We start from the raw sequence: 19,623 nt of genomic DNA, 5'->3' as shown, positions 1-19,623 counted from the left end.
TTAGATAAATAACTTGCAGGTTTGTGAAAGCTGGATCCTGGTTGCTTTCACAGCTAAACTTAGTTCCCTCATTGTTTCACATCAGCCTCAGAGTTTGGTTAATAACTTCCCCCGATTTTTCCTTCATACAGGCTGGATAATGGTGACAGGCTGGCCAGGAACATCCTGTGTTTGTGTGAGTTAGAATAGTGGGGATATCTGCCTGTAAAGAATCTGATAGCAGGGAGGAGCTAGTGTGGCAAAGCAACCCAACAAGACGATGAGAAACATTCAGACCCTGAGCAGGGGCAGGCATTGGGTGGAAGGTTGTTAACATTGTTCCTGAAATCCTGACCACGTCCTCTTCCCATGGCAATGAAAAGATGTGGAAGGTCTGGTTATCTCTAATAGCTTATCACACAGAATAGCCTAAAAGTTACAATCACTTGAGCCCGAAACTTCCTGGTAACTAATTTTTAATAAAGCGGGTTGCTGTGTAAAGATCACTTGATCTAGATCGTTGCTGTTCCCAGGCTACGTAATCAGTCAGGTATTTCAAATACGGTGAACGAAGACAGGCCATTTGTTCAAGAATATGTGAGATTTTTACTACCAGATCCCCATCCGATACTACCCTGGCTCTTTTCCTAAGAAATCATATTTTAGGGGCTCCTGCTTCTGTCTTCTTCGTTAGGACCGATGTTTGTATACCGGGTCGCTCAGAGGCACGCTCTACGTGTGTTTCGCTCTAAACACGAGTCTGGTCTCAGCCTTTTCTCCTGTGAATAATTGCCCAGCTCTCAGAGGGCCCTGGGTGGGATGTGGTTAAGCCAAAAGATGTGATAGAGACTGAGCGTTCAGAAGATGCTTTCTCTCTCAAAATGAATTTCAGGCAACTTTTATTTCTTAGCCAGTCATTGACGGTAGTTTCTCTGCTTGGATGGGAGTTATTCTTACATTGTCTATTTTAAATGAAACTCTGGACAACATAAATAAATGGTGTAACTTTTTGATAACTTAATGGAAAACCTTTTCTCACCTGTTAAGTTTCTTTTCTTCTCCCCTTCTTTTTTATTATAACCAGGCAGTAGTTCCCTAAATAGCAAAGTGCCTTTACCACTGGAGAGGCTATGGCCGGTGTTTAGAATTTTAAAATAAGCCTACGGCTATCAAGCCAGCAAACATCTCTGACTAAGTGCCTAAAGAACAGGGCACAACAAAAGATATCTCCAGGTACTCCAGCAAAGGGCTGAGTGGCATAGCTCTGAAAGATCCGGATAGCATTTTAACATGATGGTTTTGTTACATGACTGGCAGCTGGGGCAGAGCTTTTGCTGTAAATGATCAAGTAACCTTTTCAAGTGGCTGGCGCTAAGTATTACTTACTATTTATCATGGGCTGGGAGCCTCCAACTAAGGGGCTGTGGATCTATTATCGGGAAATGGGTTTTACTACTCCTCTTTTTTACAGCTTATGAATGGTTGTCAGCCTTCCACAATGTATTCTTTGGTGATTAAGACAACTTTTTTTTATAGTCATACATTTTAAACAATATCTTGGCTCTCTTTCCCCGCCCCCGAGCCCAGTTTAATAAAGTGTAAACGTGCAAAAGGTCAGCCCTTCCTGTACAATAGAGCATCTAGTTTTGATATATGGCTTCCTACTGCCTTCCGCTCGCTCGCTGTCCCCCCAGCTCTGGGGCTGACTCGCCGCTCAGGCTCCCGCTCCCCCCAGCGCTCCCTTCTTTCCCGGTGATGTCATCTGCAGCGAGGAGGCAGCTTTATTGCTGCCTTGTTTGTTTTATCCGTGTTTTCTGCTTGGTATCTGGAAAGCGCTCTGGAGAGTGCGTGAAGTTGAACGTTGGAGATGTCAGCGTAGTCCTCCGAGTTGCGTTTCTCTCTTGGATTTGGATTGCCTGTTTTGCTCCAATGAAAGTAAAAGTGGTTTGCTTTAGGTGGGATTTTTATGCGGATCCTTTTTTTTGCACCCAGGGCGACGTCTGTCTTTCCTTCTTTGCTTTCCTTCCTCTTCTCCCGTATCTCCAGGTTTTACCCTTTCTCCCTCTTTCTGGTGTGGTGTTTAATCCAGCGTTGCTGTGAGAACACGGCCATTGCCGACTCATGCAAACTAAAGCTGGTAGAGGCACCCAGAAACCTTTTATTCGGTGTCACATCCCTAGGCCTGTATGCCTGCCACCCCCATCCGAACAGGCTTTCAAAGCGCAGGTTGCGGTCCTCCTAACCGTAACTCATCCAGCCGCAGCTCACACGGGGTATTTTGGCTGGAATTCCCTTTCACTCCAGGAAGCTCAGCCATCTCCCACCCATCCTTCCATCACCTTTAATGGCTTCTGAACCTTCCTGACATATAATTAAAATGTTGGCCTCTTCGCTAGGCAAACTCTCTGCGGACCCGCTCCATCCTGCGTCTGATCTGAACTCCTCCTCTTCGCCCCTCCAGCCTCAGCCTCTCTGGCTCAGCTCCCCGATCAGCGGTCAGGCGTTCCCGCACGCCACTTTGGCCGGGATTCTTCCGCCTCCTGCCCAAAACTTCTCTGTCCTCTCTAACCTGGGGTCGCCTGCCTACCTGCCTGCCCGCAGCTCGCTGCTGCCGTCCCTCGGAGCCCCTGCGAGGGTAACGGGTGCTGTATGAGAAATCAAACCTCCTTGCATTCCAAGACTTCTGTTTTGAGCGTGAGAGGAGGGTTTGGGCAGTGAGTTCTACGTCCAGCAGTTGACCACGGTGTCTAATTTCAGTGTCATCCCTGGAAAAGGGAAGCCAAGCACGTTCTGAGATGATTTTTAATCTGAAATGCTGAAAGTAAGCACATGCACATTGCAGAAGGTAAACGAGTGCCTGACTGAGATCTCATGCTTACTGCTTGTCTTTGCCAATTGTACCTTTTCAGGTTTCTCTGAGCCCGATACGCTATTTCTCTCTTTCCTGGCTGGGTTCAGTGGCTCCATTTCACGCTGTGCAGCTAGCTTCTGAGGGTGAGAGCAAACATCAGCAGCAGGCTTTGACCGACACACTAGTGCTAAAAGACGTGCTTTATGCATCAGATGCTGTTCTTCCTGTGGATTTTTATGACCTGAGGTCTTGCCTTGTACTTGTAGATGTCAGCCATAGAAACAATGACAGAGAAACTGGAGAGTTTTGCAGCCATGAAGGCAGACACTGGCACTTCCCTGCAGCCCCTTCCACATCACCCGTTCAACTTCCGATCTCCACCACCCACGCTATCCGATCCCATCCTGCGCAAGGGCAAGGAGCGTTACACCTGCAGGTAAGGGCCTGGGCACCCTGCAGGAGCGAGACCGTACCCCCGGCTTGTTGAGGCAGCCCTGGGAGAAAGGCACCCCGGCTGGGAAGCCGCAGCAGACACCAGCGTGCAGAGAGCGACTTCCCATGGACATCTGTACTGTCTCGGCAGGGGTGGGAGGGAAAACAAGAAGCTGCAGAATTAGAACAGAGCATTCTGATGACTAATTCACTCTGAAATAGCTTGTTTTGTCTGGTAGAAAATCAGCATCTTCTGTTTTCTTTGTAATTTTTAATAACCTTGAGAGCAGATCTGGAGATTCTCAAGCAAACGGAATTCTCCAAGCCAAGCCTCTCGCCTGTGGTAGCAAATGCCACAGTTTCCAATGCGAGCGCCATCTCAGCTATGTCCAATGTCAGCCCTGCAAAATAATGGAATTTAAAAAATGGCATACAGTAAACAACTTTTTCAAACACAATTGTATCCACAGAAATACTTACGTATCCATTGCAGCTCTAAAAGCTTATATTGGAGCAGATCACTGGGGAATAAAAACCTGTATCTGCTTACACAGCTTTACCTGCAACTACTAGAGGTTCTCATGGTGGCTCCCACTGCATTTTTCTTGGGTGCAGTATGTGGGCACATATTTTGTTCGACGTATCTGTTATGTTGAACTTTGCCGCAAAAGCTACGGGCTCAAATTTCAGTTGACTATTTAGAAATTTGAGGTTTCTACCTACAATAGGGACTGAACTTATATTTAGATACAGACTCACAAGTTAACATCTGGGTTTTCGTTGTTGATGAACTCTCACATGACCATTCATCTTCAGGACATCTGAAGGTGCTGAATGTCTCTGAAATTAAGAAAGCCTTCTCATATCTTCCTTCTACAACAGTAAGCATCAGGTTTCATAGTCACAGAATGTAACGCTTCATCCTTAATATTTTATTTCCCAATTAATACTTTTATTTTTATACCTCACTTCCTTTGGAGGGAAGGTTTACTGTGAATCAGATTTATTGTGGAACACAGTTCCTTCTCTTATTTCCTACTGCCACATTTGCTTTTTCTGTGCAGACTGTCAGACTCACAGCAGTATATCCCGATAACAGTAACACAACGTTGCAGCATTTATCCAGAATAAGATTTTGTGAATTCTGAGAAGGATGATCAAGTAGATTCCATATGATAAGCAACTAAACAGGGCTATATAGGAGATCTATAAAAATCTCAAGCGACGGACAATAGGAATAGGCAGCGATTAAACGCTCTTTGTCCTGATGCAGGAACAAGGTAGTAGCGAATGCAGTTACTGAGCGACAGGTTCAAACAAGCAGGAGGTTCTTTTACACAGCACACAGTTCAGCAGAGGAACTGATTGCCGTAGGAGGTTGTGGATGTCCAAAGCTTACGTGCGTTCAAAAAACTTAGAAAAATAGATGGAAGAAACTCAGCAAAAGGCATCAAACGCAACTTTTCAACCTTAGGCTCAGGAGGCTCTTCATCTGCAGATGGAAGCTGGGAGAATGTCTTGGGGGTGGGTCCCTACATCCTGACTGTGTTCCTATATACTTGCCCAGGCCTCCAAGATAAGCTACGAAGTCAGCCAGCATTTGGGTCCCAGCTGGGTGTTCTGATAGGGTTTTTTTGTTTTTCCTGCCCTCCCCAATGATGCAGCATCATCGACTGTTGTTCTGTGTCTCTGATGGAAATGGGTTACACTGGTATCTCGCCACTGTGAACCCTGGTATTCTGGGGTGGGTGTTGCTCGGAGAGTTTTTACCTCCACGTCTTCCTCCCTCAGTACCTAGGTGCTTCGAGTTACTAGTGCCTAAAGGGATTTTCCGATTTTGGGAGCGGTATCAAAAGGAGTGAGGTCGATGGTAGCTGGTGATACAGTGTGTGTAAATGATGCGGTGTGGCGGGACGTTCGTGCACTGATGGTTACTTTGGCTTTCACTGTCTAGGTACTGTGGTAAGATCTTCCCACGCTCAGCAAATCTGACAAGGCATCTGCGGACACACACTGGAGAACAGCCCTACAGGTGACGTTGTCCCCCAGATAAAACCCCTTTCCCAACACACTCCTCATTCACCGCTGTGTTATTTTTTCTCCTTTCTATAAAGCTGTGCCAACATAATACCGCAGTCCTGTAGCATTACATACAATGATTCATAGGATTGTATATTATGTGTACCAGCCAAAAATAATCAGGCTTGGCAGCTTGAAGATAGACACTTAACTTATATTTAGATGTATGCTGGCAAATGAGTGGTCTGATTTGCAGTGTTGTTTCACACTCACATTAACCATTCATCTCAAGGACAGCTGAAGGTGCTGAATGTCTCTGAAAATCGGGCTGTTTTGAAGGGCTTGCCAGTAAGTTAACTGCTGGGTCTAGCTAGATTTTTTTTTTTTTTCTCCTAATGCATATCAGAGGTGCCTGGAGTAGTGGATCAAAAACCAGAAGAAAATCCCTGTAGTATATCTGCTTTAAAATCTAAGTTAGGGAGTATCCTACCTTAAATCGCAAAGTTTAAAAAGAGCGATCAGAGCGGGGAAATTCAGACGCTGCTTCACGTGTTCAGCTGGGTGTTTAAGGTAGAAGGCTGAACTACTTTTTCCTGCTAGCTGCGGACAAGGTGATCTGATTTTTGTACTTCACTTTGCATTGTGTCTATGCAAAAGGACACGTTGCAAAACTGCCCATCTCTTCCCCCGGACGAGACCCTGCACGCAGGCATGGCGTTCCAGCCTGGGCACACACAGGTGCTGGTTCTCCTAAAGAGACTCCTCTTTAAGCGAGTGTTCTAAACTTGAGTAAAACCTCCAAGAAAATACATGTAAGTATGCATGTGTGTATATGGGTATATGAAGGAATATTTCTCATGGAAGACAAAGTGGAAATTTTTTCCCCCCAGTATTTTCTCCTGGTGTTTTGCAGTCAGTTCAAAAAACTTTGGCAAAAAACCCCATGCTTTGGTTGATTTCTTGCTAGAGTAGGTACATATATGAACAAAACTGAATGAACGATGAATTGAGAACTCACTGAAAATCAAGCGTTGTGTTTTCCATAATGTGAGTAAGTGTTTTGCGCGTTGTCAGGCGATAGTAACAATCCAAACGGTTTCATTTTTGGTAGCTGATATTATAGTGTTTCCATACCCAGTCATAAGTTCACAACAAAGCTAATGTAGTAGTTATTACAGAAAGAGAAACACAAACAAATTTATGAGCAGCAAAAGGCCATGTGGTCAAATACATCAAATTTTTATGCTCAGTTTAACTTAAGAAGCTACCCTCTCCCACATTGTAATCCCTGGTACATACGGAGTCAATTTTTTTTTCCATACAGAGTCATGCAGAATTTTGAGTGCAGACATTAGGTAAATCAAAAATAAATAAAAAAACTCTCCAAAGCAGACATATATTTTGGAACCATTCCCCATTCTGATTTTTTCAGTTGCGTTATTTGATATGCCTTGAATGAATACTGTGTATTCACTATACACCCCTGTCTGACTAAAGTGCTTGCTCCCGATTATTCAGAGATTGTTAGTTCAGTTTTCTTCCAAAAAAGGAGACTTGCAACTTAACAAAGGTTAGGAAAATAGAGATTTATTTGATCTGGTCTTCTCCCAGAAAATGGCCCGTGTGTTTTTTTTGTAACAGAGGTTTGACTTCTGGACAATGTTGCATTATAATAGCACTCCTGAGAGTTAGTGCTACGTTTACAGAAGAGCTTAATTATCATTGATTTTCTTTTGCTCTCAGAGAACTGAGATTTCCAACTTCTGCAGCAATAATTGTTTTGAAAGCTTGTTTTTTAAATGCCGACTTTACGCAGGTAAAAGGAGGTTGCTGGCTTTTCAGTGTTTTACTGATGTCTCTCGTATAACTTTCCTTTCAACGGTTTAAATGTTTTTTCTTTTGATCCTGCCAGTGTGATACCGTCATCCAAATATGAATTAAAATGTTCTTAAAGCTAACCTAAACTGACCAAGTGTCCAAGTGTAGATCAGGAAACAGGCAGGCCAGAAAATAAGGTGCTTTGGTTTTGATTTCTGATTGTCATTGATAAGTTATGTGTTTTTTACCAAGTCACTTAAACTTCCTAGGTGTCTATTTAAGTATGTATAAAGTAGGAATTAATAGCACATGAGCAATAAGGAGGCAAGTTAAGTCTTTTTGTAAAGGGAAAGTGCTACATGTTTTTTGAAGGGTAAGAAACACCTGGTAACGCACTTTACTTCCTAAAAATCAACTGATTTGAAAAGACTCAAAGACAATATGCTCTACAGTGAAATTCGACATGCTCCTTTTCAATCTTCTTTTCTGCACCAAATCTAAAATTCAGTAGTATGCATTTCAAAACCCAGGGGTAAGGACTATCAAACGTAACGGTTCCTTTCAGAGAACTGCAGAATAAGTTGGGCTTGTAAAATCACGTCGGACTTCCCTGGAAAATCAGGTCGTAAGAAATAGGACTTTGTTGTCGTTCTGAGCTTACCAAGCAAAATCCAGAAGAGGCAGTTTTTAGTGAAGCTCCTTATGCTTGCAGCACGTGAACATAAGGGTGTATTGTCGTCGTGGGTTTGCTTCTTAGTTTTTTTTTCATTCTCTGGAATCACAGAATCACATAAACTACATAAAACCTGGACTGGGAACAACCAGAAGCTATTTGATTCAGCAAGACTTTATTTTCTTCTTTCAAATGTCCATTCCCTCCAGGATGCCGTCTAATTGATTCTTGAATTACACCCAATCCTGAAGCATTGCCTGTGAGGCTGTGATTCCTCCTATAAAGATGTGCTTCCTGACGTCTGTTTTGAATTTGTTTTTCTTTAATTTCCTTCTAGGCCCCCGTGTCCTGTTATCTGCATTAAGCTGAAACTAACAGCTATAAAGCTGACGTCTACCGTGTCATTTCAGATTGCACATAGTTCAATAAAAATCTCTTCTTCCTCATTTTCTTTTTTTTTTTAAATGTAGCCTACATTCATCCCTGGTATAAATGCACTTGAGATTAAGGAGTTACTCAGAGGAAGAGTAGCTGTCTGTGTGTTTTATGCTTTGTTACTGCAATTCTGTCTTTACAGCTCACATGGATCATCAAATAAGTGTAAAATTTTGCAAGCGCTGTCATGCTGTTGAAACTTTACAAAGCACGCTATCAAACGCCTTACTGTCACGTTTGAAGTGTTACCAAACTGTCGTAGTTGTATAGTGATTAGTTCAGTTACTCGTTCTTACGTTACTGGCTTTTGCCGTCTATTTTTCCCCTTCCAGTTGTATTATATCAGGTATCCGAGTTCCCTCAAGCTCTGAGGATTGCCTGCCATTCCTCGGAGCTCCTGAGTTCCAGCTTTGGCTCACTCTTAGCCATCATTCACTCCCACTTTCTATTTCTTTAGCCCATCGGTGTGTTACTTTAAACTGATAAGGAAGAAACTTTACTAGCATTTTGTCAGTGTGTTTACAAAGCAAATACCGCTTCTTTGGAGTTTTATTCTTCTCCTGCCTTGGTGTTCACCTCTTCCCTGAATTTAAGCTGGCTCCTCTGTCTGGGTCATTTATTTAGATTAAAACCAGCAGAGATCCAAGTCCCGACCCCTCTGGGACCACAAATAATACAGTACGTCTCCCTCATCCCTTTGCTTTCAGACATTAGCTATTGCTCCTTTCGAATGCCCCTCTGTTTTCTATTTTTTTAACAAGCTCTTTATCCTTTCTCCGTACCCTAGCCTGGATCCACATAGCTCATAGTTAGAGCAAGGACCTGTCAAAGGGAACTTTTCAAAGACTTCCTGAACATCTAAATAAATTGACGTACAGGAGGCCAGGTCGTTCTTGCCTTACGCATGCAAGCACTCCCTTTGAAGTCGCTGGAGCTGCTCCTGTGAGTAATGTAGGTGAGACCCGGCCTGGGTGCCCGGGGCAGCCGTGAGCACGGCCGTGCGCGGGAGCCCCGATGCCCCTGTCCTGTCCCACCGTGGGCAAACACGAGTGAAGGAGAGGTTGGCGTGGGAGGGCATCAGCAGAGACGAGGAGGGGGCTGCTGATCCACTACTAGAACTACGCTGGGCAAAACTCTTTAGGCAAGTCCTGTGGAATGCCGGGGATACTGGGGTATTGGCCGTTTTGGACATTTCAGCTTTCTGAAGTGCCGAGCGGTAGAAGCTGCCGAAGCCTGGCAGCTCCTGAAAGCAGGTTCATTGGTTGCTCGCAGATAGGAGGAGAATAAGAGCTGGAAATCTGTGCATGTTTAACTCTCCGTGTATGAACTGTGCTTGTTCTTGCTGATGTTCAAGTAACGTCTTGTTTTCTTTAGTTGTTCGATTCATGTTTTTTGAAAAAATGAACAACTTTGGAAGCCTGAGAAAACTGTGGTTTAAAAAGAGATTTTGCCTTCTTCTTAGGTTAATCGTAGTAAAGGTTCATTATTTAAAATATCTCTATTCTTTTTAGTGATTTAACAGTAGGAAATTCGGAGGTGGACATGGAATCCATAAACACGCAGAGAGAGAGAGTGTTTCATAAGTGTATCTCTGCTATTTCCAAAAATAATACCAATTTATTTTTAGAGACCAAATAAAAATCACAGCTGTAGCACATCTGGAAATGGTGTGTGTGTTTCACAGCATAGATTTTTTTACACTCGCACCTCCTTCCCGCATTTGAACCTGTTGTGTTTGTAGGAAACAATACTACGTCCTTGGTGTCATGGCAAATCCAGCTTCATACTTGAATGACACGGGCACAAGATGAGCTCTGTGTGCCCTCTTCACGTAATGAACTACTGGCATTCCGAAAACATGCACAAATGCATCGCCATCATCATGCCTTGTCGAATAGTAGCTTAGCTCAGTGGGACAAATTTTCCTCTCGGTTAGAGGAGCACAGAGCAGTTCTGCTAAAGCAAGCGGTTTTGTTCTGGAATTACGAGGGCTTAAGAACAGTTTTTATTTTGTCCCGTAAGTGTCCAGGATTTGCAGAGGTCTGTAGCGGAGAAAGGATTCTACTTCTCATGGGTTTTGGAAATAGAGCCGTGAGGAAAGCAGCTTTGTTGAGGTACAAATGACATATTTAAAGGGAGATCTAATGAGGGATTCAGGCGGATTCAAAGAGGAATTAGATTTTCTGTAGCTTTAGTACTGAAACTCTTCAGTGTGGCTCAAAGCTGCCCTCTTCAGTACATCGGCTGCCTTCTTGTTCGGCGCCGGAGGAGAAGTCCAGGGCTGAGTTCACAAAGCACCAGGGTTTAGCAAAGCCTTGTTTTTATTTGGAGGGAATCTGGATCCAGAGGGGGGGTGGTGGCAACTTTGAACAAGCTTCCAACACATCTACCATGGGTCCTGCAGAGGTTTGTTTCAAAGAGGGAACATTTCTTCACTCAGCAGTTTCCCTAAACATTCTGGCTTGGCTCCTTACATTCCACATTTTTTCATCATAAACCAGATACTCACTGCATAGGAGTAAATCTTATCCTGTTTGGAAACTACGGTGTATTTCTTGGGAGCTATTGTACTATAATAATAACCGTAATTACCTTTAAAGGCATGCTGTACTGCCTGCATCTTGACTACCACAAGGAATTTCACAAATAAATCTGGAGTTTTTTGTGTGTCCAGATAACTGTGTCATGTAGGGAAATGCTAGCTAATAACTATTTTATACATTTAACCTCCTTTCTTTCTTCTCCTTCTGTCTTCTTTTTCCTCCCTCCACAGCCATATTTCACCTACTTCCCCTACAACATGAGAAGGGTGGAAGAAATAAATTCACCTTTCTTATTTTTACATTCATGTGTGGAAAAGTAATTATTTTGTTTAAAATTCTTATTTGTTTGGACGACTCGCTTCTTAATTAATCCTAATCCTTTCTTTGTGCTCCTTGAGTAACAATAATATCAGATTTGTCTGGAATGATTAATGCTTTGTGCTTCCCAGGTCCTCAGCTGAGTAAAGATTTATAGACCAACATTTTCTGGTTTTCTGATAGTCAGATTTTTCTTTCTCTTTTTTTTTTCCTCACATTGCACTCTTTGGCATTTGCTTCTATTTTTCAGGTGTAAATACTGTGACAGGTCATTCAGCATTTCCTCCAACCTCCAGCGGCACGTTCGAAACATCCATAACAAGGAGAAGCCATTCAAATGTCACCTGTGTAACCGATGCTTTGGGCAGCAGACCAACTTGGACCGACATCTTAAGAAACACGAACACGAGAATGTTCCAGGTAGGAAAGGGCACGGCTGTGTGGTTCTGTTGGGGCACTGGATGGAGAAGACACCACGGTCTGGTCTCTCTGGTCACCTTGGGAAGCCTTTCTGGAAAGCACTGTTTCTTAAGGCTGAATATCATCAGGTAGCAAAACCCAAATGCCAGCTCCTCGTGCAGCCAAAGATGCGTTTATCCACAGTGCGTAATTGTAACACGCACTCATGCACGGGACTCAGCTCTGCCAAGGTCTAGTCACGTATTACTCAAATGTGCCCTTTTCCAATCCATAAAATAGGGATCATGATAACTGACTTCCTGGGGACTCTGTCCAGGGAGCATAACCTCGCGTTGTGAGATCTCCTGGTCCAATGCTGATGTGGACATGTCAAGCTCTACCAAGGGTTTTCAACCTGAAATGCATTTGTAGGTATGTGTGAAGTTCAAGAAGATAAATAGACTTTGCCTCAAGATAAAAACTGCAGGAAGAAATTCCTGTGCTGAAGCCAACTAAGTGATTTCCCAGCCTAGGAAAAAAAAAAAAAATTATGGAAAAGTTACAGGCAAACAGCTATGCAAGGGATGGTGGTTCTTAAATTGCATATACCATCCGGAAATGCTAAACATCACTTACATTTATTTCTCTCTGTAATTCATGTCTGGAAAACATGAGCTTCCTTTGGCAGCCTTGGTCCGTGAGATTTCTCTTAAATGTTAAATCATGAATATATAGCGAAAGGATTGTTGCATAACGTTCCTCCTTTATTTTTCCTCATAATAATGGCTTTGACAACAACATCTGATTGTTTCTCCTCTTCTCTTTTCTTGTTTCTTGCACTCAGTGAGCCAGCACTCTGGAGTCATTACAAACCACCTTGGGACCAGTGCCTCTTCCCCAAACTCGGAATCAGACAACCATGCACTTTTAGATGAAAAAGAGGATTCGTATTTCTCTGAAATCAGAAATTTTATTGCAAATAGCGAGATGAATCAAGCATCAACTTTAGCAGATAAAAGGTAGACGAGCAAATAAAGTTATCTGGTGACAAGTATTGTTAACATGGTTGAAAGACCAGTCAGCCTCTGTCTAGCGCAATAGTCGTGAGAAGACCCAATTTCTTCTCTAGATAAAAATGTGATTATTGAACTGTTACCTTCTGCTGTGCAACTACGTGGCATCACTGATCACAGAGTACTGATTAAGGAGACGGGAGGGACCTGCTTTTCTAGTCTGTTAGTTTGTTTCAAATCTATCCGTATCATAAGCTTTATTTTGACTGAGTGGTATTTCACCCGCTACTATCCTGTTTTGACAAACAGCTACTTAATGCTAATACTAAGGTTTAAGTCCAAAATGTTAAGTATGAGAAATCCACGTGATGGATGTGATCCACATAAAGAACAGTAAGAAGTGTGGAACACGCTGACGTAAAATTTCTGGTGAAGATGTTAATCTTATTTTATGTCACTTGGTGGCATCCTGTTGGGTTCCAAGTCCATAGCACTGGTGATCCCACTCTCATTCTCTTAACATAATGTAGAACTGCTAGTTTTGTGGAGTCCGCTGGGTCCATATGGGCATGAATAGCAAAAGTAATACGAGAGGGAATTTAGGCTGGCTGTTAGATTACACAGTGAGGAAGCTTCCCCTTTCTTGTTGCTCGAAGGGAGGTTGGTAGAATACTGTAGCACAGAGAAGGAGGAGAGCCGCTTGTCCTGCAGATGATGTATTTTAAGAGATGGAAAACCATCATTTAAATCCAGACTAGACAAAATTCTAGGTTGAAAAGCATTGGGGTTGGTATATACTTGACAGCCTAATTAGCCCTTAAGACACTGCAAAGGCTGATTTTTAAATGCCTGAAACATGTCGGTTTTCCTTTTCCTTGCAGTTTAAATAATATGTACGTAAATATGTCTCTGTATTCGCACATGTGTATAAAATTACCAAAGTCTTGCATTACGGTGAAAATGCACGACTTAACGCATTTGGCATCTTTTCTTTTTTTCTTTTCTTTCTTCTTCCCTACCTTGACCAAATATTTCAGGCCAGAAATCCCAGATATTGATGGCAATTCCCAGTGTCATGGATTAGCAAATGAGAAAACAGAAGATGTGGATGATGAAGATGAGGAACTGGAAGAGGAGGATGATGACAGCCTGACAGGGAAGTCGCAGGATGAAACGGTATCGCCCACCGCAGAGCCCCGAGGAGCATTTGAGGATGAAGAAGATGAAGAGCCCACATCTCTCACCATGAGCTTTGACCACACCCGAAGGTGAGGTGGGCCATTCCCTTTGAGAAGTCAAAGGGGGCTCAGACTTCTGACCCTGTCTCAGTGGTAGATTGTGAGTGCTGTTGTTTCATTTTTCAAGCCATGTATCATACCTCCCGTTTGATTTAAGCATTCACTTGAGAGATTCCATTTGCACCATGGTGGGGGACATGAAACAAGTGGACTGCTAGGAGAATCTGTGAAAAGGTGTATATCCAAGACTTGAGAAGTTCGTGTCAGGAGAACAGTTAGTCCAGCACAGAAGCCAGCATTTTCAGGGTACCACAGTTCAGCGGATAATGTCTTTCTCTCTAAAACACTGGTCAGGGCAAGGGAAGAGGCTTACGTACGCAATCCGTTTTGTGCTGCTCTGCCTGTTTTAGTTGTAGCAAAATGTTGTTGACTTCAAGGGGAGTTCTCGGAGCTTTTTTTTCCCAAGGTCAAGCCATGTCTAGACACTTTGAAAATTAAAGTTTGTTGCCCGTAGTATAGGCTTAGCTTTCTTTTTGCCTCAGTTTGCCTCGGCTTCCCAGCTGGTATTCGTAACAAATGTCCCATGATGCAAAGCAGTATCTTACCTGATCTCAGTGCATCGCTGTTTTCATTGCAACTCAAAGAAAATGCGGCAGTGTTCTTCAGACACTGATTCATTGTCAAAACATTTCAAGGAGCGGACAGCAATTGGACATGTCCACACAGAAGACCCAAGTGAATTGTAGCCATGCTTAATCACAAATATCTGTAGCACTAATGCTTGTTTGTGCATAGCCACGCTCTCCACTTTTTCTTTGCTCCTTGCATTTTGTGTCATTTTTGTGTTTGTTTGTGTCAGTTCACGCATGTGGCTTGTGAGACCCCCATGGTATATGCATGCAGGCACTGGGTTAGCAACACTCACATTGGCTAGATGTGAACGGTGAGATGAGCTAACAACAGGTCAACCCCTTCCCCTGGTCATTGGTACAGGTGTATTGAGGAGGACGAAGCCGGCTTGTTAGATTTGGAGCAGATGCCGAATTTTGGGAAGGGGCTGGATCTTCGCAAAGCAGCCGAGGAAGCATTTGAAGTTAAAGATGTGTTTAATTCCACCTTAGACTCTGAGACAATAAAACAGACTCTGTACAGGCAGGCTAAAAACCAGGTAGGTATATGACAGAACATTTTATCTAGCTTGCTGCCAGCACGTACGGTAGGATTAGCAAGCAGCTGGCCTCCTTTAGCTGAGGTTTATTTTCCCCTTCCAATGAGCAGGAATTCTAACTGTAATGCGTGAATCATATGTGACGCGTGTCTCGTTGCAGCTCTACTGAACTAGAGGAGAAAGGGAGCAAGCGTCAGTTTTAGGTCACCAGATCAATTTATCGTTTAGCCCGTGCTGTGAGAACATGCTTACATAGAAAGATAGAGGCATCTGTCTGTTTTTATCTGTCTGTGTAAATGTTTTTATGACTATTATTTACTTAAACTTTGGGATGGGTCTTCAGTTGGTATATACTAAGAGACCCGAGGTTTGGTCTGCACGAACAGTAATAAAGTATCCTTGGGTTTGATTATAAAAGGTGTAACAGACAATAGTATTTCCAGGACTTGCAATCCAGCAAGTCTAGAGGACTTCCTCGGCTATCTCTCTGATTTCTAAAAGCAAACCGTAAAATGGAAATGTGCCCTGTGAGCTAGACCAGTTCAGACCCACCATGAAACCTCAAAATGACGTCTCAGCACCTATTGGAGTTTTGAAAAAAATCTGGAGGTATGGGGCAGATCCAGTTGTGCTTTCTGCTTTTTCATTAAACCAAAATAGTCTAGTTTTGTGAAGTTCATATCTTGATCCCCACAAAAGGATTCTCCCCAAAAAACTGTTCAATGAAGTTACATCACCAGGCTAGAGGGAGCATACTCAACCCTTCACGGGGGATGAGTACAGCTGTTGCCTTGGAGTCCCTTTCTAAGCTTCAAGCAACAGAGTTTGTCACGAAATCTATTCTAAATGTCCAGCAAAGAACTGGCTTAGTGTGGTTGCCGAGCAGAACAAGGGTTTTGATTTATCATCACCCAAAACTTGTGAAATTCTTGTCCTCCTTCATAGTAGGGGCTGGTACTGAAGCTGGGGAAGGTCTGCTTGAAGACAGGACACAGCTTTTTGCTGGGTGAAACTGATTTAAGCACAAGCCACTTGCCTGACTCTTACATGTGTCCTGTTACTAATACGCCAAATGTACTAACTGTTTAAGAACAGCTTGCTCTTTCAGAATTTGTACGACATTGTTAGGTCCAGCCTGCGCTTGGATGGTGTGGGGGGTGGTATTTTTGGTTTGGGGATCAATTTTATAGCGTATGAGATGCAGGACTGGTTATACTTAAATCACAATAAGTAAGTTAAATAATTCAAACCATCTCTTGTGCAGGAAATGTAGTAGTAAATCAACATTTGTGTGAGCAGCACAGCACTCCTTTGCGGCTGTCTTTCTTTTTAAGCAATTCTAGAAGCGTGCATGTCCATAACGCCACAAAGCTGTACCTCTTCCAGCACGCACCTACAATACATGAATGGGTTGACTTGACAAGTAGATCTGACCCTCAGCTTTAAGAGGAGAGGCTAAAGTTGGATAACTGGTTCCTATTGTCACCGTTACAGTTGCATTAGGAGGGGTCCTACTGTACTGAGCGTTGTACTGATACCCCAGATAACGTAATGGTCTTTGTCTGTTGCCCTGCAAAGGATTGCGTGTGGGTGTGAAGGAGAGGGCTACACGGCTACAATTTCATTGCAAAGTAGGAGCATACATTACACCAGCTAGCGTAGACCCGGGAGGGCGGGCACCGTGTCCTCCTCTGTTTCAGGTCATGGGTGGCAATTACGTGGGCTTTCACCTCCAGTGTGTGAGGTTGTCATCTGCCTAAGCCTTCACATCACTTGTGTGGGCTGGGAGAGGACACAAAGGTGTACGAGACAAGTAGTCTGGGAAGAGGGAGAGCATCTAGGTTACAAAGAAGCAAGCTGGTTGTTATAGAGAAAAGACAAGTCTTGATGCATTTTTCTCAGTGGACGCTTTTAACTGTTTCACTGCAGCAATAAATCTACCCCGACAAGAACATAGGAACACACCAGTAATGCCAGTGAGCATATCATGCCTATATTCCTAAATACCTCCGCGCAGGTTTCGACAGGCACCGGTGGGCTCACGCCAAGCAGATGAGCAGCCTGCTGCCGCAGCTGCCCGTTGGGTTACAGCTAGCGTGGATATTGCTATGCCACTTCTGGGGCTTGTGACCGGGCCCTAGCCTCACCTAGTCACTTACTTGCCTGTAGGAGGACCTTTTGGAAGAAAAAACAAAGTAATTGGCGTGCCACATGTAGCCGCTTTCCCCTGAGAGCAGAGCTTAGGATCAAACGTGCGGGTTTGTGCCCAAGTGCAGAGCCGGCGCAGAATGGGTTCGGTCCCATAAAAGCCGACGGGAGCGATGGCCGCTCCTGACTAACCCTACAACTGCCTATAAACTCTGTGGCAAGTTTGAGTAGCTGGAGCGATGGGTGTCATCCCAGCGTGTGGATGTAAGTTTAGACCGGCTGGCAAAGTTCTTGGCCCAGGCCAAAGGATGCCGGCTGGCCTACTTTTCCTATACAGTTAGATGGTGCTGTGCTTCACGTGGTTTGTTACAGCCGGTCCTGCGGGTGTATTCACGCCTGTCCTCTGCGTTGCTCTTCTCTCCTCCAGGCTTATGCAATGATGCTGTCCCTGTCTGAGAACGCTCCCCTCCACACGTCCTCCCAGAACTCTCTGGGTGCTTGGTTGGACATGGCAGGAGCAGCTTCAGAGTCGGGGACCTTTAACCCCATCAACCACCTCTGAGAGGTCAACAAGGCACTGGCCAGAGTCCAAGCGAGGAGGCGGTGGTGCTGCAATTATCCTAGCAAAAATCCTAGCAAGCAGAAGATGGATGAGAGGGCCTCAGGGAGTCGTCTGGACTTTTGGCTGAGAAGGAAACCTGTCGCATCCGACCTACAAGTCCTGCATTTTTATCTGTCCAGAGTTTTCATTTCTAATTTATCAGAATGAACCTCTCCAAAACTGGATAACCCTGATGCAGCCCTAGGATTTCACAGTCTATAGGAATGGCATGAGCAAGACACGAATTGCAACAGTGCAATCAAACATTGGCCCCTCTAACATTACAAAACAGTATCACTGAGCCAGTAAAGCCTGTAAAGCATATAAATGAAAGCTTGAAACCAGTCGGTAGCATTTCCTTTCAATTCAGCTGAATAGTGAAGTAATAAGGAAAGAGAGCCAGATGTGACCTATCCCTGGTGCAATTCTGACATAGTCACTGGAGTTATACCAGGGAAGGGTAAATTCAACCCATTTAATTGACCCCCAAAAGAATTTGAAATTCAGTGCTCCCACAGAAACGCCGTCCTCTCCTTTGTTCCCAACAAAACACACTGGCACGGTGCAGAGCTTCTCGAATGCGAGGCCGCATTGCCTGCAGTCACGATACACCATATGCAGTGTCCCGGTAGAGAAAGCTTCAGCCTGGAGCATTGCTGAGGTTGGAGTCATCGAGGTATCGTGCAAGCACGTGGTTCACGGTCATCGGCTGTGCCCCGAGCGCCCTTCTGTCTGTGCCGACGCAAGGTTAAGAGTGCTTTCCATCTCTGCTAGTGCCTGTGAGCCCGAGCTGCTGCTTGGACTTGAAGCATCTGGAGTGTTTCAGAAAAAGCCATGCTCAGCAAGTCTGCTGGCGAGGGGAGCGATGGCACTCTGCCCCATGCTGGCCTGAGTCCCTGCCAGTGAGCTGCTGAAAAAGCCTGGATTTGCCCAGGCAGAGAGGTAAACCCTTACCTGGAGAGGGGTAGCTGTGTGTGAGAAAGTGTGTGTGGTGGGCGAGTCTCGCCTTAAGAAGGGCAATCCAGACACATCTTGCGATTTATCTCCCGGGTTTTTTTTTTAGACTGACATCCTTTCAGTGTTGACGGTATCTGGGAATTGCAGCAGAAATTTCTGACTCGTGCAGTTGTTTTGGTATGCTGGATGGTTGCTTATGCATCGCACGCTGCCATTTGGCCTGTCGTTGAAGTAGAAAGATTAAAATTTCCTTGCCTCAGCAACCTCAGGGGTACAGCCCTCTATTCAGGCACATAGCTAAGAATTGAATTGTCTCTCTGACTCTAAAATCTCGCAGATATTTTAGGAGTGATTTTAAATCGCTTCTGTCTCATCTTCTTTACCGATCCAAAGCAGCCTCCAGAAATGCTGTGATGCTTATGCTCTCCTACATTGCAATTACAATCTGCTGTTGGAGCAGTGGTTTCGCAGGTAAAGCTGCATTACAGAATAGTCAGGAAAGCACTTAGACCTTGCAAAGGATAACATTGGCTACAAAGATAAAGTTTAGAATGTGTGGCCTGAGAATTTTCAGATTACAGCATCTAAAAATTAGAAGTGCCACGGGACTACTGCTACCACTGAGTGAAACCGCGTGCCTCTGCATCTCGCCCATTGCAGTTCTGCGTCAGCAACCTGCTCAGAGTCTGGAGGTGCTCTGGCAGGCTGGCTCTGTGAAGATTGCAGCCAAAGTCAGTGAAGTCGAGAGGAACTTCTCCCATTAATTTCAGCATATTTTAGTGCTGGGTGTGCTTCTAGGAAGTATTTGATCGGGTAGTAACTGCTGGCAGAACTGGGTTAATGGCCGATTTCAGAGAAACAGCACGCAGTGCTCAGTATATCTGCCTGTAAATACTTGACACACGTGGCCTCTCTGCCTGCTTGGCATGGAAAAGAACAGACAGTGGCTTCTGTGCCGGTCCAGTGGGGAGAAATGCAACGGGGCAGCCTCATTCCAGCATGCTAAAACAGAGGAAACGGCTACTCAAATA

At 44.2% G+C, this 19,623-nt stretch overlaps 1 protein-coding gene across 2 annotated transcripts in view; it reads left to right on the top strand.

The window, feature by feature from the left end:
- The window catches only part of PRDM16 (PR domain containing 16), a 215,357-nt gene extending 197,761 nt beyond the window's left edge, over window positions 1-17,596 (top strand). Inside the window, exons 10-16 of one of the 2 annotated variants that reach the window (XM_010567949.1) lie at window positions 3,097-3,266; window positions 5,217-5,294; window positions 11,319-11,488; window positions 12,312-12,486; window positions 13,518-13,748; window positions 14,712-14,886; window positions 17,519-17,596. In XM_010567949.1, the coding sequence (XP_010566251.1) occupies window positions 3,097-3,266; window positions 5,217-5,294; window positions 11,319-11,488; window positions 12,312-12,486; window positions 13,518-13,748; window positions 14,712-14,886; window positions 17,519-17,596 (1,077 nt within the window). Of the gene's footprint in view, window positions 1-3,096; window positions 3,267-5,216; window positions 5,295-11,318; window positions 11,489-12,311; window positions 12,487-13,517; window positions 13,749-14,711; window positions 14,887-17,461 lie in introns of both variants that reach the window. The other variant, XM_010567948.1, reaches the window with a different exon arrangement.
- Window positions 17,597-19,623: the final 2,027 nt, after the last annotated feature.

Source organism: Haliaeetus leucocephalus, unplaced genomic scaffold, assembly GCF_000737465.1.
Source record: "Haliaeetus leucocephalus isolate CR32 unplaced genomic scaffold, Haliaeetus_leucocephalus-4.0 Scaffold230, whole genome shotgun sequence".
Taxonomy (NCBI): Eukaryota; Metazoa; Chordata; class Aves; order Accipitriformes; family Accipitridae; genus Haliaeetus; species Haliaeetus leucocephalus.
This window is presented reverse-complemented; position numbering and strand designations above follow the sequence as displayed.